At 46.5% G+C, this 21,975-nt stretch overlaps 1 protein-coding gene across 1 annotated transcript; it reads right to left on the reverse strand.

Moving 5' to 3' along the window:
- Positions 1–619: 619 nt before the first annotated feature.
- On the reverse strand, positions 620–20,697 carry LOC114846137 (urotensin-2 receptor). Its single transcript, XM_029134915.3, has 4 exons — positions 20,235–20,697; positions 19,003–19,706; positions 18,331–18,709; positions 620–1,440 (listed from the first exon to the last, which is right to left on the reverse strand). The coding sequence occupies exons 2-3, from the start codon at positions 19,702–19,704 to the stop codon at positions 18,332–18,334; spliced, it is 1,080 nt and encodes a 359-aa protein (XP_028990748.1). The 5' UTR covers positions 19,705–19,706; positions 20,235–20,697; the 3' UTR covers positions 620–1,440; position 18,331.
- Positions 20,698–21,975: the final 1,278 nt, after the last annotated feature.

Consider the following 21,975-nt stretch of genomic DNA (forward strand, 5'->3'; position numbering starts at 1 on the left):
AAAAACATTAGGTCCTATAACTGAAGGGACTTGTTTAGTATGTTGGTTCCATAATATTCAGTCCCATTAAAACTAAAGCAGCGAAAGCGCTAATCTTGATTTAGCATTAATGTGTTCATTTAAATGTTGAATTTAAATAGACAAACATTAGATTATCAGACTTAAAGTAATAATAACTAAGCATGATTATGTGTACTCTTACAGTACGTATCGTATGTTATAGAATAGGTTTCCAGTCAAATAAGATATAAAAAGCATACAATCCTTCACACGCCATCCAGCTTGATGCAAGTCTATCAATATCCATTTCTCATGTGTCAAAATGCAATCTTCAGTGTATACATGGCTGTAAATATATTCAGTTCCCGTGGCGAGATCTGTGTTGTTTCATGCTCTCGCGAACAAAACCTCCCAAATTCAAAACCAAGATTTCTCCAGAGAATCGATCTGGTTAAATGTGCATCAATCAGACAGCGTTTCTCGCTCGCCTCCTGTTGCTGAGGGGCTCGAATCAATAGAGATGCAACAGATCGGCTTCCACCTCCCTCCTCGTTGTTCCTTGCAACAGAATTAAAGCCGTAAAATGATCAAGCGGACGCGGAGCAGTCGAATAAAATCACAGTAATCACACATGAAGCACGGTTGGCTTTTCCAGCTTTTAGTTGGGACTTGGTAGCAGTTGTTCTGATCGCACAGCAACAATAAACAGCAGTTTCAACATGCAAAGAAATTCAAATATCTGTAAACAGATGAGATACATGAAATTAAATAGAATTATTAATTTAACTTCTATACTGAATGTTGACTTTACTTTTCTATTAAGTCCTAGTGATGTTTTCATGAATTAAAGGGAAGCTTGTGCACATTTCTTAACTTTATATAATCCTAGCTTAGTATCTCAGCATTACTATTTTCTCTGAAAAGTTATGCAAACCATGCAACTGATACTTTTGTATCAAAAAAGACAAGACAGTCGGGTTCTCTTTCCACTCCTTGTGCTAAGCTAGGCTAATTAGCCGCTAGCTAACCCTCTCTTGCTATAGCTGAAGCCGTGGTTTTGTGTTGAAACACGTTCCTTTATTTTTTTTGGCAATCACCGACAAAATCACCGAACAGTTTCAGAGACAATTTCACATGCATTGCAAAACAATATAGAATGTGAGAATGAAATAAAAAATAGAATGCATAAAATAAGACAAACTCTTGTGTAAGACATTTGTCTCCTTGTGCCACAGGTCAAATAAATACAGATGTGATGGGGATGCAGGCTTATACAGAGTCAAAAGCAGCAGCATCTGCTGGTAGTCATCCAATTCGAAAACGCTGATCCGCAAATACTGTACCAAAGGCCTTCTGTGTCCTTGTATCATGATGAGGCGTTCAGGGTCAGGGTTGTATTAACCTCAGTATGTGCTTTTGTGTTCCTGGTTCAGGACAGATCTAGGAGACACAGGACAGAACGCAGCTATTAATGCAGTGGCTCTATACACACACACACACACACACACACACACACACACACACACACACTGTTTGCCAAACACGTTGTCTTTGGACCAGCCTGCGGCTAAAAATAGTAAAAAAGCAGTTATCACCTCTTCTGCACATATAGAACGGTAGTTATGTTTTTTTTTATTGCTGAAACACAGATTTTTGGAAGAAAACCCATGTCATGGTAATTATTACAGCGTGACATGGGAAGCTTAGAGGAGGATGCCTGGAAGGATCAGATTAGCTGTGAATGTCTGTGATTTCACTGCCATTCACCTTTAGGTTTTCATATCTAAACATAGTTCATCCATTAGGAGTAGTCACTTTACATAAAGAGGCCATGCAGGAAAAATGCTTCACTCTATGTTTAGTCATGTATTTCACATGATCAATCAGAAAGACTGATACTGAAGCAATAAGGCCTTTAGACACAGAGGGAGACGTGCATTCTTGTATCTTGTATTGTGTTGCACCTTATTAAAGAACGGACGTTTTACCTTTAAACTTGCTCTGCAGAGCTTGAAATTGGATTTTTTTTTTCAAGCCAATGGTTGTGGGCACACAGTACTGTATGTATGTGTATGTAACGTATTTCCTTTTGAAGTTTGAGCGTCGAGTCGCCAGGAGCACGAGTGGTTGTCGGGGACAAAGAGGCTGCGGTTCGCGCCTGTTTGAATCTCTATTAAACTTGACGTTATCTCGCCTAGATGTTAAAAACGTTCAGGCCTCCTTTAGCTTCATTCACATGCAGATTCGAGGACGAGAAAAAGGCCGCTCTGTTAGTAGGAAGAAAAACGAGAGAACATCCTTGAGAAAACGTTGAATGTTCATTAATTCCTTATAATTAGTTTTAACAAAGATAGTGAAGTGACTGCAGCTCAGACTAAAGTGATGGTGATTAAATGACTCCTTCCTCCTGATGTTCTGTACAAAGTCCCCTGACAGTTATGCAGTATTATAGTCACTTCCCTCCCAACACAACAATATACTTGTGGTCTTTGATTGATGACAAGATGCTAACCTCCACTGTGAGCGTAGCTTGTTTCATGAACAGATATATTACTGAGTCATCTGCAGCCACAGGGACACGGTTGTGTCCGGTAACAGGGTCTCTAGGACCTGATTCTGGTTAGAGCTCACCATCGTTAAACACCACACGGGGTGAATCACTCAGTGGAGTCCCGTGGAGACAAACTGTGACATCTTTGGCTTTGAGTGCGGATTAAATGATGGTGGGAAGTTCTTGAGCGGACGTCAGCCAAAAACAAACCAAATGAATTGGATTTTTTGACATCTTTGTTAAACGACGTCTGCGTTTCATTTTGGGATGTTTGGACTAGCTTCTTCTGCGACGCGTCTCTATTCAGCCCTGAAGTTGTCACGGCCTTCTGCACCTATGGAAACACACTGTAAAGTTACACAACCCTATAGCAGGGCCAATGAAGTGGCCTCACACAGCCTACTGTATGTTATTCCACCAAATAAATACACTTGAGTGGTCTTCGAGTTGAGAGTGATAACAATCTGATTATTTTTTGGCCTCGGGTCGATCTTATTTCTCCCGGTCTCACTCGATCGGCTCGCTTTTCCCACCGCACTCGGATTTCTTGCTCTTCTCGCCTCCCACTGCGACAAATCCCAGTGTTCACAGAGGGAATTCCAAAAGTTGAGGTTGTTGAGAGCTACAGTACAAAGTGGTGGAGACTAAACTAATAATAAATGGGATCTACAAATCAAATTGTTACAATTACACTAAGGTTAATTAAAGATAAATTAATTTAAAGCTTTTCTGTGTATTGGGAACCATTTATCTTTGAAGGACAAGAACAAATTGCGATATTAGTTCTTATTGAAGGGAACATTGTGGTTGTTATGTGTTGAAACCGATGTGCAGATGATGATGAAGGGCCCGGCTGACCAGCCGCGTTCCTCTCCAACCGTCTTACTTGCGTTTTAGCGTTTCCCAGCCCTTCTGTCGTGATTTACCCAGCGCATTCCAGCAGACAGCTTTTGTTCTGCGCCAGGAAAATTGCGAAAGGCGCGGGACAAAACAACGAACGCTCCAGCTGAGGAAAAAAAAAAAAAAAAAGAGCCCAGAGATTGAGTTTTCAGCGACGCTGGCACGGTCGTCTTAGAAAGCTGTGTACATGAATAGTTAAGCACACTTGCAGACTGAAGCGACTGCAACTACACAATATGTGCAATGTGTGTGTCATGTAACGCAGCATATGTGCAGGTTTAGTATGTGTGTACTGGCTCCAGCAGCAGTTTGGGGCTAACAGCCACATCACTCTCACGAAGGCCCTTTATTAACTGTGATGCTGTTGGCATGGAAACGGGAAATCTGACAAAGTTTGGCAAAGCGCCTGTGTTGTCTTTTGATTCTCTCTCCTTCGTTACGCCTCCTCCTCTCCCTCGCCGTCTTCATCCTCCACGCTCTCTCGCACTCGCACCCCACGGACTCCCCCATAAGTTCCACGGTAGCGTTTCGCGCTGATTAGAGGCGCGACGCCGAGGAGCTCAAGGTTTTCTGGGGCGAGCCTAATCCGGCGTCAGTATTTTTAGCGTCTCGCGTCCTCGGCTCGGCTTCGCACCACCGGCGGCTCCTGATGCTCGCGGCGGTGATCGCGTGCCGACTCTGGGCAGAAAATAGAAAGTCAAATGCCTGCTGCTTCCGTCCAGCTGTTCATCTGACACCTGTTGAGGCTCCGCACTCGCCCCTCTCTCTCAGTAGCAGCCAAACCATCTTATGTCCCACTTGGCATCAGCTATGAGGTGTGCGGACTGCATCATCAACATGATGTACGTGCTTATTTAAGTCAAATTAGCTTCGCTATATTATATATATTGCACTATGGAAGTAGTTTTGAGCTCATAGGGATTCTGTAATTCTCAGCGGTAGCAGGGAGGAAATGTGTTCGGCTGCAGAGCTGGAAGAAAGATTTCCAGGGTAATTATTAGGTTGTTATTGTTGAGTATTTCACATTCACCCTGGTTGGCAGCCAATTTTAAATTTGGATTTGATTTCCCCGCTCCGGATGAAAAAAAGCCTGCAGAGGTAAATCATGTGTGCGCGTTTGGGCCCGGGTGCGATATTGGCTGAGTGCATTTCAAAGGGGGTCGGATCCGAACGCTCCTGCCGGTTCTCCGGCTGCCGTGGCCCCGGCTCCTCGCTCCTCCTCTGCCAGGACATGCAGCCATGGCTTAACCTCCACTCTGCTTCTTATCTTAGCTTTGCAGCCCAGCGGGGCCTCTATACAGGCCTCTAATACTGACTGCGTCTGTGCACATCTGCACCATTTTGCTCCGGACCATCTTCTTTTCATTCATATTCAAATTTCCATTCATCCTCAATACTGTATGTAGATGTACTGTAGTAGTCATTTATTTCCGAAGTTCATCCTCCAGACATGCTCCTTTCTGTGCCGCTGGAGGCAGATGACCTCCCGCGCTGAGCCTGCAACTGCTGGAGCGCTCCTGACTTCCCACCGAGAGCAGCCACTCGCCCAGAATGTCGACGCCAACGTGATCGCTAACAGATACGCGAGCGGCTTGTTTTCCTGCACCCTGCCGTGCGTCGGCAAACGCGGCACTCAATCAGACCGCGGGTGCACGTGACATAATGGAGCAAAGCCAGCGATTCCCCGAGTCGGGTCCTCCGCTTGCAGCTCCGCTCTTTGTCTGACGGAGGGGTGTTTCTTGCTCTATATAGTGTTGATAATTGAAATGAATTGTAATGATTCCCCCCGAAATAAATAAAAAAGAAGCAGTGCAAAAGCAACAAAGTGACCTAGTTTTTTGTGCTCAACATAGTGTACATCACCTGGACATTCATAAAAACTTAAAGCTAAAGATAAATTATGAGGAAATGTGCCCGCGTCCTGTATTACTGGCTTCTAACAGTCATTCTTCTCCCACATAGTGATCATGAGCCAACAGGAACTTATAATACGCGTATAATATCTCTGCTTCACCGAGATGCCACAATACCAGTACAGATCAGTAGAAAGTTCCCCGTCTCTCCTCCCTGGAGCAGCGCACGGTGATAGACTGTAGCTGGTGTTTTGTTCTTTCAGACTGGAGGAGCTCGTTGAAGTGAAATGTGTAGCGACGCAGGCATCGCGGGGACGGGACGAAGCCCACAGTTGTTTCACCCGGGGAATACGTCAAAGAGAAATCCTCAACATCACAACAAGGGGATCCCTTTGATCTTATCTTGTAGTTTAACGTCAGCTCAGCAACAATGGGACTCTCAACGCCGTCTCCCACGGTTTTAGTGCTTTTTAATCGATGAGCATGGTTGACTTGCTTAAGGAGCCGAGCTCAGCTGTTGATAAAAGCGCTTCCTGAGTCTTGTTTTGCTGCGGTTACTTCGTCCGAGGGGCAAAGTGGAAACACCAACATCCTCCAGGGAGGTCAAACGTGTTTTAAAATGTAGTGAAGCCCAAGTACAGTGCATGTTCTGTGTATTTTATATCTTTTAGATTTTCAAGTCACATAATCTAGAATGACTGACCCCTAAAAGATCAGCTTTGTTTCTGACTTTGGCAGCTTTGCACCGTTGTCTCCCTCCACTGCGCGTGTGCTTTTATTCTTCCTTCTTGGCTGTGAATGTCAAGGTGGGAAGTTGTCCCCCATGTTTTGCATGTCAGTGGACTGGGCTTGGCTGGACTCACGGACACAGCGGGCCCCCTTCACACTTCGTGATCTGTTCAGGAATACTCTGATTATTCCCAATAAATCAGCCGTTGTAGAGGCAGCTCCAGCCAACTTATTTGTTTTAAATCACAGCCTTTCATTTACGCTGCTTGATGCTGGAGGTGTCTCCGGGCTGTTTGTGAGTCCCTGAAGCTGAATGTGCAGTTGTTGATTTTTTTTTTTTTTTTTTGCACTGCTATGCAGGAATAACTAATTCACTTCATCGAAGGCTGATTATGTTGACAGGAAGTGAACTTCTGAGGTTTCCTTTAGCATTTAGCATTCTAATAGTGGAGAAAGTCCCATTAAAATGCTACGCTAATGAAACATGATGGCATTTCAGTGCAGATGCAGCGAGTTGAGTCAGAGTTATCACTTTTTATTAGGTGGGTTTATCAAATATTAATATTGACTTGCTTCGGGCTCTAATGGGTTTTGATCAAATATCGCTCAAGGAGCCGACAGTCAAACGTAAAGTTCTGTGCTGTAAAAAACATTTTGTGGTTAAAACGACCAGAGGCAGCTCTGCTTCTTATTTGCCAGTAAATGTCCCAGTTCCTTCATGACCGTGACTTTTTATTGCATTTGCTGTGTTTGTGTGCTAGTGTTCCTGCACACGTAAGAGTTTTCCATGACTCTGAGTTTTTAACTCCAGATGATTCTGCCTGTTTACTAAAATAAGGTATTATGTATTATATTAGGTCAGTAAAATAACACAATTACATCATAGTTGGTTTTCTCTTTTTAGCTGCTGCTATTTGTTCAATCAGAGCTGCTATCTTCTTTCTTTTTGTTATCTAATTATTCTAACAGCTATTTTGGTCGCTGTATAAATTATTTATGCCTGTTGGGAAGCTATTGGATTGTTCCAATGTTCTCCTTAATCCATAGTTTTGAAACTGCATACTTGCCCCACAGTGGAGGACAGACAGTGACAGTGAATGTGACTCCCAGTCCAACTAAACAGAAAACGTTAAGATCTTGAATACTTGTACAGTATGTGGTGTGAACCTCTAGGATCACTATTACCTGTATATGTCAGAGTCAGCTGTTTGGATCATGACAATGAGAGTAGGGGGGGTTTAGTCAAAGTGAGATTAAGAGGAAATTACCACAACTTTATAGAAAATAAAATGCAAAAATCTATAACTAAAAGCAGCAAAGATTATTTATTTAATGTTCATAATAGATGACATTGTCTTGTGTGCAGCTCAACCTGCATATTTCATGGAGTGTATCATGGATCATCTGTTTTGCCTTTAAGCTTTGGTTCGATTTGTCCTCTATATTTTTTGAGTGATATACACAGGACAGATTGTCAGGATCCTGGGCTGGCTCTGCCAGCCATCCTGTTGTTCTTTCACCCTGGACCACGCCTTCTCCCTCACTATGCCACGCCCCTGCTTTTGACCACGCCCACTCCCTCTCCTTCCTTCTATAGACACCTAGCAATCAGCTCAACTTGCCACACCTGCACTTCCCCTCTGCCTCCCTTCAAAGACTCCTGCAGCACAACACTCTGTGCTGGGTCATTGTTGTTAGCAACTATGTAAGTAACTGTTTGTACAGATGACTATATCTGGTGTTTAAGGGCTATCATCTCAGGGTGTCTGATCAAAACAACAATCTCTGTACAGGTGAGTTGAGGTAGAGGCAGAGACAGATCCAGATTGGGACAAACTTTATCTGCATGAGGATCAGCAACACAGACTTTGAGTATATGGGTGTGTGTGTGTGGTTTTCCTACAGCAGAAACAAATACTAAGTATTAAGAAATTATCAATAAACAATTAAAGTACAAGACATGACTGAAGCCTGTTAATAACATATATGAAAGATATACAACATGACTTATAGAAGCTCTATTACACGGACACATTGAGAACAAGCAACAGTCTTAGCGGTCGCAGCACCAAAAGCTAGGCTACATGGCTAACGGTCAGTGTTCTAAACGTCACAAAATAATATACGAATACCTGCTATAGATAACTGAAAACTGGCGTCTCTGTACACAAACACCAACACAATAACGATCCAGTATAAACGACATTACTTACTTTATTAGACGCACACTGCTAAATACTCATAATGTCCGTGCAATGCAAATGCGTCTTCCAAAACAGGTCTCCGCTGACACAAGGAAGCCAGCTCTAGAGCGCCACCTACTGGCCAAAAACAAGAACCAACAGTACTAAACTAAAGTTAAACTACAATCTTTTGTACACTGTTCACGTATGCCATGTCGCTAGCTGTTCACGTATGCCATGTTGTTAGCTTTTTAAGTTGCCATGTCGCTAGCTGTTCACGTATGCCGTGTCGCTAGCTGTTCACGTATGCCATGTTGTTCGCTTTTTAAGTTGCCGTGTCGCTAGCTGTTCACGTATGCCGTGTTGCTAGCTGTTCACGTATGCCGTGTCGCTAGCTGTTCACGTATGCCGTGTCGCTAGCTGTTCACGTATGCCGTGTCGCTAGCTGTTCACGTATGCCGTGTCGCTAGCTGTTTACGTATGCCGTGTCGCTAGCTGTTTACGTATGCCGTGTCGCTAGCTGTTCACGTATGCCGTGTTGCTAGCTCGGTCTGTTTAGGCCCACGTGGTCAAGATTTAACTACGTGAGGAGTCTTTCCTGAGCTCCACAAGTTAAATTTTTTTTGGTTCTATCATGTTTAGCCTCCTAGTGCATTTTGTTTAGTTAAGGGAGTGTTGTGCTTTGTGTTTAGCTGAAAATAAACTATACATGAATTCCTGGCCCTCACGCTACTCTGACTCGGCCCAGACTGACTTTCATAGCCTTGATCCGCCATTCAGTGAGGCGGATTGTGACACACATTTATGCTAGAGACTCAGCAACAGGATCATATGTCGACATATTCCAGCACTTTTCGTAGCGCTTTGTTCTTCACTTCCTGTTTGAAAGTGACATCTTGTGCATGTACTGTATCAAAGGAGCTCTACGCCTGTGATGTCTGCTTGTGTGAGCGGTGTAGGCGTGTGCTCATCATCTGAGAGCACAGGGAGAGGCCTTAAACTGCCCCAAGTGTGAGACGCACATGATTAGTCCTCATCAATCCCCTAAACACAGTGATGTCAGCTTTTAAAAATAGATATTAGCTTGTTAGTGGCTTGTGGCATAATTATGAGCTGGAATTCTGCCTAAGCCTTCAGCTCTGACTCTTAGCCTGCAAAAGTCAAGTATGTGGATCTACTTGTTTACTACTACTTTCATCCTGGAAAGGTTGTAATTACAGTATGTGAAAGTGGTTCTGATAACAGCCCTTTCACATTATCTTTAACCAGCGTCTCCTTTCGTTACTGCTTTATTTCTGATCAAGTGTTTCAGTCTGCGTCTCTGCAGGGAGGATCTGGGCCACAAACATAGCGGCTGCAGAACTTTATTATTTCTTGTGCAGGAGAGAAACCAGACATGTGGTTTTTATTTGTTAATGAAGCAACACTAATCTGGTTTGGGTCCATTTAAAACTTTAGTGTTTGTATTTGTCTCCTTCTTCCTGTAACAAATCCGTCCGTGCCATTCTCTTGCGGTAACGTAATCTCGCTTGTGCATATGAATGATGACATTTCCCACGCGCGGCGATGCCCATCCCACTTTTAATTAGACTGGAAGGTACTGTATGTGTTCTAGTGTCGCCCGCATGTGTCGGCGTCTGCAGGAGCGTGTTCCTAATTAAGGTCCCTGCGCCGGTGACCTCAGCCTCGTCTGAAATGGCACACGACGTCGCTGAAAAACATTCTGCTGGGGTTGTTATGACGGCATGAACGCACCGGCCTGTCACGGAAGGTAGTCATTACTGAGAGGAAGCTTCTGGACAATGGACAAAATCTATTCGATATTATACAACACCTCCGAGCTGAGTCTGTGTTCTTCCACATTTCGGGCAATTATTTATTTTATTACCACATTTTTCGTGTTGATAAATTTGGTTGAGTGAGTTTCATTAGGCAATAAATAATAATCTGAAACATGCTTTTTGGACTCAATATGCTCATTTATATTACCTTAATAATTACAATGTTACAGCATTTTTAGACTGTTTAATTAAACGTTGCCTGGCAACAACCTGTGGACCTCAATAATTGGCCACATAACCTTTTACTGTATAGTAAATCAGCATAAAGACAAAGATTAAGTTTCAGAGTCTTCTCAAGGGTTATATCTAAGATGTCATCAAAGTATCAAACAGTTCCTTGTGCATCCAGTTGAAAAGAAATAAGATTCCTCTGACTTCTGAAAGTCCTTCACTGTCTCATGCAATAACAGTTGAGAGCAGAGAAATGAGAGGCCCGACGGGATTTTGGAACAAGATCCGCTCAGACTCGCTGCCGGGAACCTCAGGAAGAACGCGGGGAAGAGATTACCCGCGACGCTTCCTGTCGCACGGTGGAAGGTGTAGCCACGGCTTCCTTCAGCCTTTCAACAAGTCAACGTCTGGAGAAGACAATAGTTGAGTTCAAGAGTAAACAGGATTAAAGCCCTCAGCGGTCCTGTCATCGGTTCACTGCTGATAAAGCTGTGACTGAGTCCTGTGTGGAGTTGGCTTGTTCTCCCTGTGTGTGAGCGGCCGTCTCCGGTTTCCTCCCGCGCTCCGAAGGTATGCGGTCAAATTAACTGGGCGTCCTAAGTTACCCGGAGGTGTGAGCGTAGGAGTGAGTGCTTGTCTGTCTCTATATGAAGCCTGCGATGACCTGGTGACCTTTGACCCCTGGGCGAACCCCGCCCCTCGCCTGCTTGGGCGGCGCTGGGCTCCAGCTTGCCTCAAGCGGCTGAGACGAGCTGTCCTGATGCTCCATCTTCAAACTCAATCATTCACATTATTTATTCATTTAAATGAATTATTAATATTAGTTGTCTTAAGTTATTTGTCGATCAGAACATAAGAGTGAGAAAGGTCCATCTGCTGACGAGCGCCCGCGTCCGTCCCACTCCATGACACCCACCCGGTGTAAGAAGCTCAGCATCTGTCCTCCAGCCGTCCTCCTGCTGCTTCACCTTCGCCTCTGCTCCGTCCAACTCTCTCCGATTCGCAAGCTATTTCTAGAGGTTGGATCTATTTATCTGAGGGCCGTGAAGCCTGGGGGTGTTTATTAGATTTTGCCGTGTCTGTGTAGGCAGCGAGTGTAATGTTCAGGTTAAAGGTAGCATCTGCCAGTCTCTAACATCTGGAGCTAAAGTGGAAGCTAAAGGCTATTTTTCATTTGGAGTGAGCTTTCTTTAGTTGTTGTTTATTCCTGCTTTTTAAAGCCATGTTTTTATAATGGGCACACTTGAAGAGGGGGGGTTTCTTCTCAATGTATGACCCCAGTTATAGAAAGGTTGAGGCTAAAAATAAGCTGTGTGCAGATGAGTGGCTGCTTCTTTGTGCGACTTCAAAGTGATCCTCCGTCTGTTCCAACTAACAAGAAGCATCTCAACAAAACTTTGGTTTGATTCAAAGCAAGGCCAAAGGAAGGAGAAACCCATAGTCGCACTGTGAAGCTACAGCAACATAGACACTATGAAGTCAAACTAGTCTCCACTGCTTCTCCAACGTCCACAGCCCTGCTGTTCTCCAACACTTCCAGCTTCATTCCAGTCTGAATCAGTGCTTTCATAAATCGACCTCCTCCGGTCCTATTAACCTGGAACGGCAGTAAATTACTACTGTGCCCCTTCGGGGGTCACAGCGATCGCACAGTTTTATCAGGTAGTAATAGAAATGCAGATAAGCAGGGTATAAATGAAAGTACTTACTGTAGAGTGAAATGGAAATTCCATGTGCAGTGTGTGTGTGTGAGAGTAGGAATGATGCATTACTGTATGTGACAGAAGACATGAAACATTCTTCAGTCAAAGTTTTTCTTTTTAATTCTTAAATTGAATCTGTGTGATGTGATTTGTGCTGGAAATCTATTTCATTAAGAACAACTAGAGCCAACGCCGCTCCAAATAAAATGTTCCTGCCTCCCAGGACATGAGCCTGAATTATGATTATTATTATTACGGGTTTTCATACTATGAAATGGGCTGATGATGTGGGCGTGAGAAGCAGCTCCCCGTCCTGCAGAGCCTCGAGCTTTGGTGGCGTGACACCATAATTGCAGCTAAACTGGAATCTACGAGCTCCGTCGGCGACGAGCGTCCAATCTGCGACTCTGATGGACGATAAGCATTCATATTTCCATCTCTAACCAGTTCAAATATGTGGGTTGCTCCCCCTCTATCGAAGCCCTGCCTGGGTTGTTTTTATGAGCTCTGTCGTCTGCTCGTTTGTCTTGGCTGGAGTTCCATTTATCATTGTTGCCTCTCTGGAGCCCTTGATGTCAAAGCACAGCGCTGTTGGGCCATAAATGCATTCCCATCCCTGCAACAGCAGCGATCTCACCACTGTGCCCTCCAAAAGCCATGAGCTCCCACCTCCACCTGGCTTCTTTGAGTATCCCTGACTTTGGCAACTGACTGAAGGAAACTGTGTGAAATCTGAATCAAAGACTTTGAATTGAAATAATGATCATCCTGACTTTTGTAGTTCTAGGCCAATGAGGGAAGATAACAATATGTGCTGCATTCACTGCCAATTAGCACATCCACTCATTTATACCAACACCTCAAATACCCAGACAGTGACTCACACCGCGCACGAACCGGGCATGAGCAGAAAACTCGGAGGCGAAGTGACGACGTGCGCTGACGAGAGCATTACAGAAACATTAAAAAACCCAAAGTTTTGTTTTCCAACTCGAGCGAGAACGCGAAGTACCCGGGCGCCGTTGCCTCTGCTGGGGGATTGCGAGCGACGGCGGATTTGGCGGGCGCCTGACAAAGGAACAAACACCCCTCGGCGCTGGTAATCGGCAGCCGCGTGCTCCGGAACGGCCCCCGCTCGCTTTTGTTCCTCCTTTATCACGTGAACCATCTCCGATGCTTGATTAAACTTTGATCTTCAAAGTCTAATCTGAGCTCTGAGGATCAGACTGTCAGTCAGAGAGCTTTAAAAACAAGGACTTGGATGGGAAAAGGCAGAAAAGGACTGAATGACTTCTTGTTTACACATCACACAGGCTGTCGTTGGCGTTGATATCCAGGTATCAACTACTTGGAACAGAATAACATGCTGTAGTGCATTGAGGACGCCATTTTGTCCCTAATTGTGCATCCAACACTTTCTTGCCCTGTTATTAGCGATCGTGAGTCCTCTGAGTTTCCAGCACCTGCGTGGCCCACGGGGCTCCAGGATGCGAAGCTCGTCCCTACACATCTCTAACTAAGTCCACTCGTTAGTGGTTTCCTGCTCTGGCTCGGGGCCCGTAGCGCCGCTATGTGCTGCAACACAGCAGAATCCTATTAACAGTGAATTTGATGCGATGAGAAACCTTCTATCTCTGACGGCTGGACATTCGGTCTCCGGGGCCGTTTTCCTCTTTGAATCCCTCCAGTCGGTCGGACCAGCGGTTTCTGACTCCTGAGTGTTTTGCAGCCTCTGTTATTGTTTCAGCTCGGCGACGTCGGCCTCAATGCGTGTCTGGCTATGAACATCTGCCGTGTTTGTCTTTCGCTGAAGCTTGTTTCGTGTGTTTGTCCGTTTTACTGGGCCTTGTTTTTTTTTTTATTGAACTGTGAATTTTGTGAAGCACTTGGGAACAAGATGTGAGGTGATGTGTTCAAAACTGACTAGTGTGATTAATGATGAAGTACAGGTGGATGTTTTGAACATTTTTAGTTGTTGTTTTTCTGAAATCTAGAAGCAGTGGAGTTATTGGGTGAACAGGCACAAACTGACCCCAAGGTCAAACCATGCAGTGTTCAGAGGAACACAACAAAACCCACGACAGTTGTTTATCTTTCCTATAATTAGCCGAATTAGAATTTCCTTAGAGCCAAGCTAGATAAACATCAGAAGAAAAGGAAAGAAGGAGAAATAGCTGAGGACATATGGTGTAAAGCGTTTCCAGACAGGTCCAAGGAGGAGGAGCCAGAGAGCACTTTCATCAGGATGGGCCTAAACGATGCGTCCTTCATGGTGCAGTACAGGTACAAGTACAAGGTAGTGGGTCTCAATCCTGCTTGGCCTCGGTCCCGCCTCTCTAGCAAAACATGCAGAATCGCTTCCCCTCATATATAATGCGTCTCTTTCCACACGACATCGGCCAAATGTCAAATTCCTTCGCCAGCCATCTAATGTAGACAAGCAGCCACGTCGAAGAACAACGCAGAAGAACTACAGAAGCAGCTTTAACAGCAGCTACGATATGAATAATAAACCTTCTGAGACCTTCAGTGAGTTCTGTTCTGTTTAATGCACAGGGATAAATATGCACGACTCTGTTTAGAAGTCAAATTCAAGTTTTATTGGACTATTTCGTGGAGGTTTGGTAAAAAGGGAATTCTCAATAGTTGTTAACACGTTAGTTAAATAATTACCCTCCGGCCTCGCAATGAATAAAACCTTTTCTCCTGCTCCTATTCTGTTTTTCAAACACAGAAACCAATTAAATGTCAGAAGGTTAATCCACCTGTTATATACAAACGCTCGTCGCATTAGCTCTGCGGGTGTTTGTTAAAAATGTTTGCTTTCCCCTTTAAATTGGATTCAGGTCTGTCGTATCCTTGATTTTAGGCCGTCGGCATCCGTCACGGGATCATGTCGGCCCGACCGCGGAGAAGTGATGGCGCCGTGGGTCCATTTACCGCTTCTACCAGGCCCGATAATAATTCAAATTGACTGATATGGCCGCAGAGAGAATCTTTCCAGTCCATTTAGCAGTCTCTGTCTAGAGGTGAGGCACAGGAACACCCTGAAACCTTCCTCTGAGCTGTACCACCATCATCATCACCTCTTACAGTGAAGGACAAAAGGAAACAAAAAGCCACATGCAGGGTTTATGGTGCAATAGACATGGGGTTGAGGCTTTATATCTTTAATGACTGTTTTAGTCTGCGTTGCCAGATTGTGTGCAGATGCCAGACGGATCAGTATTTACAAGTGTGTTTGCACACCACAGTACAGTATGTTCAGCTGAGGGCCTGAAGTAACTGCACAGCTGGACACATCAGCCCAGCCCATACACTACAGTACTAACATAGGTTTAACACCAACCTGTCAATCGCACACACTCTGGGGTTCTTTTTAGTTCCCTTCTGCTCCTGGAAGCTCCGGTTCATCGCGGCTGCAGCCGCTAAGTGCTTAATGGCACGGAGGCACGTCTGACGTGAGCGCTGCGACTTAATTCACCGAGACAGTTTACCGTCACTTTAGGGATCGCGGCGCGCTCTCGTAAAAGAGCTAAGAGCTGGAGGGCCGAGATGTTTTCCCTCTGCGGCGGGTTCCGTGCCATCGCACCGCCAGGAAGATTCCATCAAGGTACGAGTGAGAAGGAACCAACGGGCATCGGAACCCACCCCAAACGCAGGGTTCTACATTAGCGTTCGTTAATGTTGGAGCCCAGGCTGCTATTGATCACGCCGAGGACTTTCCTAGAAAACACACTCTGCAGCAATTACCACAATTATTTTCCAGCCGCCCGCGACGAGAGGAGAGCGGCGGTTCCCTTTCCCCGCGTTCCAAACGAGCCGAGTCGATGGAAACGGCCTTCACACAAATGGTCGGCAGATCGATAGTTCGCTGGGCGTCACGGGTGAAAGGGAACAAGACCGCGCACGCGTCGACCGTCACAGACCTCACAGATATTTAGGGTTTAAGGTTGATTTTGACATTTTCTACTCATGCTCTCATTGAGCATGTGTCCGTTTGGGTTAAATCACTGAACTAGTTGTTCCCATAGTTCTGGGCATTGAGGCGGTTACTGTATGTTCATTGGGATGGAATAAGACGGGAGGATCGTTGTGTATTGAACAGTCAATAAGAAGAAGCACTGAACCAGACGAGGCCTATAATCAGCTTGTTTACCTGCGCTAATAAGTGTGGGCTGCGTTAGTGCATGTAGCCGTCCACCACTGGTCCCGGTGAACACATCATTTGCTCCCTAGCTGTCATTTAACGGCTCGTGATGGGTCGAAGAAGGAACCATCGCCTGTCTATCACCCGTCCAGGCTGCTCACGCGATCTGACTGGTCTGCGGGTGAAGACTCCGTTTGGAAAAACATCTGCTGATAATAAGACTATTATGTGTTTGCAAGACAGATGTGATATGAACATTATGGATGTGTGTATGAGACGGTCCAATTTAAAAACAGACCCTGTTCTTGTTTGCTGTGACCATTTATTCTCCAGTCTCTTGGCAGCAGGACTATAGATGGAAACCAGCACAAACACAAACAGCCGTTATCGTCTCGCGTGTCTGTTATTTCCTGGGACACATTTCAAAGCTATCTAAGACTTGGGGGTCTGTGAGAATTGTGTGTAGTCCACATTAAAGGTTCTTGTGTGTCCCATGTTTATCTGATGCTACTGAGATGCATTAGCCGACGCTTTTAATCCAGAGTGACTTACAGGTTCCACAGTGAGTGGGCTTTATTATCTTCCTCGGGGAAAAATCGAATATGTGGGAGGAAGAACCACTGACCCGGCAGTTTGGGAGCGAATCACCAAGTCGCCGCGTGGACTCAGCCTTGAAATCCGTGTTAATCAGCTAAATCTTCACGTCCAGAGGATCCAGGCCATTCAGCGCTTTTGTCACCTTCTGCCATTCAACCACAGCCGCTGTACTTTCACAGCAAAACCAATGTAAAATCAATTTGCACTCATTTGATATTTGATCTTCAGTGTTTGGACCTCTGTCATGTTGATGAATTGCACCGTTTGTAATGATTGTAAAACTAAACTCCCCAGGGCTCAGGAACTATTTATGTGTCAATGTGATGAAGCGCTTGTAGTGAATATTGTTTTGGTACATTAACCACATTTGTGGTATTGCTTCATGTGTTGGTCCAAATCAAAGAATGTCAGGATGAAGTGTAACAGCTTAATAGATATTGACAGAAGTCACAGCCTCCAGTTTATGAGCTGTACACAAAGCAGGACGTAATGTGTATTTGCTTTATACTGTAAATCGCTATTGTGCACCTTGTTTGGCAAATTCACTGCATGTGAAACGTTGAGCAGTTACTCGTTTTGGCCGCACACTGGACGTAGAGCACGCGTGTGTGTGTGCGGATTCGTATTTTCTGATGACTGATGGTTGGTGTCGCTCGCTAAAGGGAGCGGGTGATTCACCGATGCCGACCGGCCACACACCGCTCTGTAATCAACACTTTACTACAGCAACGGTGCGAAGTGCATGAACGCAGGCTTTTACTCCCATGACGGATGAACGGGAATCAAAGGCTGTTTTATTGCGGGGCATAAAATTGTCTAGTTTCCTTAAAAGAATTATTAGAAAGATTAGAAACTGGACTAATCCATGAAGCTCCATCTGAGAGTATTTATGTTCCTGGTGGTTTTGCAGCTTGTCCGCTGTGTTGTGTCTACTGGGCTTGTGTGTGTGTGTGTGTGTGTGTGTGTGTGTGTGTGTGTGTGTGTGTGTGTGTGTGTGTGTGTGTGTGTGTGTGTGTGTGTGTGTGTGTGTGTTTCCTGTTTCCCCTCATGCCATCGCCTCCCCTCACTCTGTTCTTCACCCTCAGCGCTCTTATTTAATCCTGCTTCCTCTGTCGGGAACGCTCACAACCACCGTCTGAAGCTCATCTCAACCACATATACAGAAAAGAAGTCCTCGGGGCGAGGCATCCATGAGGCAACGGAAGAACCACAGTTAAAAGTCAACAAGAGTCTAGTGATTTCTAATGTTTGCTCCCAAAGTAATGTATTTATTTGTGAATATTTTAAAAAGACTTCATGGAGAAATTGTACAGACCTTTCTAGTAAATAGTTTAAGATACACAAGCTGTGAGTATCTAGTCTGCTTTAATATTAGGTAAGATTTTGTAGATAACCTCAAATATGTTATCTTGTTTTTATTAAGAAGGAAGTGGAATCTCCCAGAAGACGTTCTAAGTTGATTTTTAAATCCAAAATAGATATGTCCTTATACAAAACTTGTATAAAGTATACAAAATGTATGATATAGGTGCCTGCACAAAGCGTTACCATGGCAACACTTTTGGGCTTTGACTATCGCTACAAAGCAAAGGTGACCGTTTGAACACAGACCAAATGCTACAGCGTAGAACCAGGCAGCGACGCGCTCCTACCTCACAAGCTGCTGTTGTGCGTTCGCAGCGAGGCCGTGTGCGTCAGCATGAAGCTCTCGGTGCACTGCTGGCTGCTGGCGGACGGCGAGCGGCGCGGCGAGCGCTGGAAGCGGCTCCTCCGGTTGAAGTAGCCGCCGGCCGACCACGAGCGCTTGTGCTTCCGCAGGTACTCCTTGTAGTTCTTGGTGAGCAGCGTGTAGAGGAAGGGGTTGATGCAGCTGTTGGAGTACGTCAGGCACGTCGTCAGGTAGTTGATGTTGCGCTTGGCTTTGGTGGAGAGCGCCAGCGACGGGTGGAACTGGCCCAGCAGCTGCCAGATCCAGAAGGGCAGGAAGCAGGCCCAAAAGAGGAGCACGATGGTGAAGATGAGATACAGCACCTGGAGGGGGAGGGGGGGCGAGATAACGATCACATGTGGAATCGGTTCATGTCGTTGACCCACTTGGAGCTTCAAAGCCGGCCCAGTTTGGGTCAAGTCACCCTGACTGCTTCTCTCTGGGGATTAGCGGGATATCGGTCTTGGCTTTTGGAGTAGCATGCCTCAAAGTCCAGCTTGTAAAGTTGCACTGGTAGCATAAATCGTCCCTGTAGGAGAATAGAGGCTAGCGCAACGCTAACAGATGCAGTACAGAGCCAGAAAACGCACACAACATCAAACTGCGACGCACTGACCTTTTGATTGGGAAGCTTCTTGGTCTGTTTGAATGTCTCCGTCTGCGAAACCCAGTAAGTTCGCGCAAGCTGGACGTAGAGATAGCCAATGATAAGTCCCGGGGCTACGATGCTAGTGCAAAACAGGAAGGAGATGTAAACCTTGTAGGAGAGCGGGGACAGCGTGGACTGGCACATGGCCTTGGTGCCCAGATGAATGCTCACGATCATGGGCAGGGTCAGCACCAGCGACGCCGCCCACACCATCGCGGCGATGGCCTTGCGGTAGCTCTTGGAGCGCTTGACCGTGTCGAGCGGCTTGAGCACGGCGAAGTAGCGCTCGGTGCTCATGACGGTGAGCGTGAAGATGCTGGCGTGCATGGTCAGGAAGTCGGTGCTGATCAGAACGCGGCAGCCCACGTCCCCGAAGTGCCAGCCCTTCAGGAAGTGCGTGCAGACCACGAAGGGGATGGTGAGGAGGTACAGCAGGTCGGCCAGGGCCAGGTTGATGATGTAGATGTACATGGAGGCCGCCGTCCTCATGGACTGGCACATGACCACCAGGGTGTAGATGTTGCCCGAGATGCCGACGAGGCACATGATGGAGAGGATGGTGCCGATGGCGAAGGTGGCGGCGGTGTCCTCGGGCGAGCTCAGGGGCGGGTTGGTGGCGTTGGCAGCCCTTTCCACGAGCACCGCGGGCTCCATGGACACCGTGCTCATATCTGGTCAGGTGGAAATGAAAACACAGGGGTGATGCGGCCACCAGTTCTTATCTTGGCCTTGTTCCTGGACTAACACTGCTCCGGCTCGTTTTCCTCCCGAGCGCGACTAAGCTACAGTACAGGTCGGGTAAACACCAGCAAATCTCTACGAGGACCTATTCTCACGCAAACGAGAGTTTTTGTTTATTTGGCTGCACTTCTGTCACGTTGGCAGAGTTTCCGGGGGCTGGTGACGAAACGCACTGCGAGGAGCACAGAGCCGAGCGCGTCAAAGTTTAAGCAGCCGCTGCGAGAACGCGGCGGCCCGTCCGCATCCGCGCGCTTTCCGAGTGATTCCAGGCAGAAATCAGCGTGGAGCGATTCCCCTCCTGCGCCCTGGGCTGCTCCGAATCAGCAGCGAGCGTAACTCTAACAAACCAGCCTGCTCCGCTCTGATAAGCGCGACAGCCCTCGGGAGATGCACGTGAATGCCTCTTTAAGGGCGAATTCATATCTCTGAGCGTGCAAAGAAATGAGCAGGAGCCTTACCTGGACCGCGTGCCTGGAATAAAGACTCAGTGTTCCACAGGTCCTCCAGTCATGCCTTGTCTCGCTTTGCTCTTCCAAACTTCACACGTGCCTCGCAAACACTCCATAAAACCCCAACAGGCTCAGAATCGGAGATTCTGAGGTGAAAGACGCAGATGGAGCGAAAGATGAGGAAAAAAAGAAGCTACACGCAGCAGGCTCCAAGGGGGGGAATAACCCAAATGAGTCATCCACTAGAACAGGAGTCCTTCCATTGTTGACGGCCAACGAACCAATCCGAAGTGTGCGGATGGACGAGAAAGGTGCCTTAAAAGTTGTCCTCTCCCCCTCGCGCAGCATCCAGAGCCGGTGACATCAGCAGCACGGGAGCACCGATTCAAGGAGCAAGTACGAGGCATCGGCAGTTGAATGACGGTGAGCAGTGAGGATCACATTATGCTGCAGCTGGTTACGGAGAACCCCCCCCCCATGACTGGGAGAGAGAGAGAGAGAGAGAGAGAGAGAGAGAGAGAGAGAGAGAGAGAGAGAGAGAGAGAGGGGGGGGGCAGTCTGAATGGGAGGGAGGAGACAGAGAGCACGGGAGAGAGGAGGTATGCAGGAAATGTGTCCCTCTCTCTCCTTTGTGCCACTCGCTCCAACGCGAGACGCGTTACTTACCCACAGGAAGACCCCGTTGACACGAGCAGCATAAATCTGCAGGTGCAAACAGCTGCCCATTTGATTCATCCCGCTCCCGGTGTGCATCGTGTTATTGTGAAAGCCGGGGGCAATGTCGTCCACCGGTACCGCTGGAGTGGACCTTCTGCTGCTGGTCCTTTTGCACCCGAAGACAATGAAAGAAACGGGGCTGCAACACTACTTCCTGCTGGTCCCGTTGTTTTATTTTTCTACAGTGTAAAACCCAGGTTTGCTGCCATTCCAGCATGTTTCAAAGCGACCTGACGTGCTTTCGAGGCTCCTCCGAGCGTCTGCACAAGGCTGTTGGGGGGGTGAAAACACAGACGTAGAAAAACAAGCATGAAAAGTGAACCCTGGAGTTAAAAAAAGCATAGCCCTGCTTATTTAAGCCTACGGCAAAGCAAACACACGGATAAGGATCAGCTACAAATGTAAAGCATCCATCAGGGCAGTAATGAGTTGTGGTGCGAGCGTGAACTGAGAAAGAGTCTCGTCCGGTTCGTTCAGCGGAGCCTCATCGTCGTCTCAGTCATTGCAATCAGCTCACGGTAACAGTGATGTCGAGTGCGTTGCAGCCGGATTCAAACCGTGGATTCTGAGTCCTCCCCGGTCCTGCCTCGTCTTGCCTGCTCGGACTCCAGATCAACCGATTGCATTCTTTGTGGCGAAGGTCACTCAAACACAACACGCCTGTGAATGCAACGCCCAAAGAACAGGGGGGGGGGGGGGTATCAATTCAAACCCACTCACCACGTGGGACGCAAGGGTTAAATAATTGCTTTCCTTCAATACTGCGACTGGTCAATTTCAGCCTCCAGCTGAGCTCAGGTTCCACCGTCTCCCCGTCAACCTACAGTCATAGTTCAGTTCAGGTAGAAAGAAAGTCGTTCTCAACTTTTCAACACGAGCTCAGAATCACTGGATGGAAGATGAGATAAAATAGAAAGTGTCCCCAAGTTGCCGTGACCAGTGGGTTACAATAACAATCAACTAGGAGCATCTGCCAATTGTAGTGAGTTGAGGCTGATTTGATTGCAGCTTTGTTCCTGCATTCTGCCATTCG

The sequence above is a fragment of the Betta splendens genome, chromosome 19, assembly GCF_900634795.4.
Source record: "Betta splendens chromosome 19, fBetSpl5.4, whole genome shotgun sequence".
In the NCBI taxonomy this organism is placed as follows: Eukaryota; Metazoa; Chordata; class Actinopteri; order Anabantiformes; family Osphronemidae; genus Betta; species Betta splendens.

Bases quoted from the DNA above. Each gene is read 5' to 3' on its own strand.
- LOC114846137 (XM_029134915.3), bottom strand. From the start codon at position 19,704: ATGAGCACGGTGTCCATGGAGCCCGCGGTGCTCGTGGAAAGGGCTGCC. The intron at 18,710-19,002 runs GTCAGTGCGTCG...CTCCCCCTCCAG, and splicing joins AGAAGCTTCCCAATCAAAAG to GTGCTGTATCTCATCTTCAC.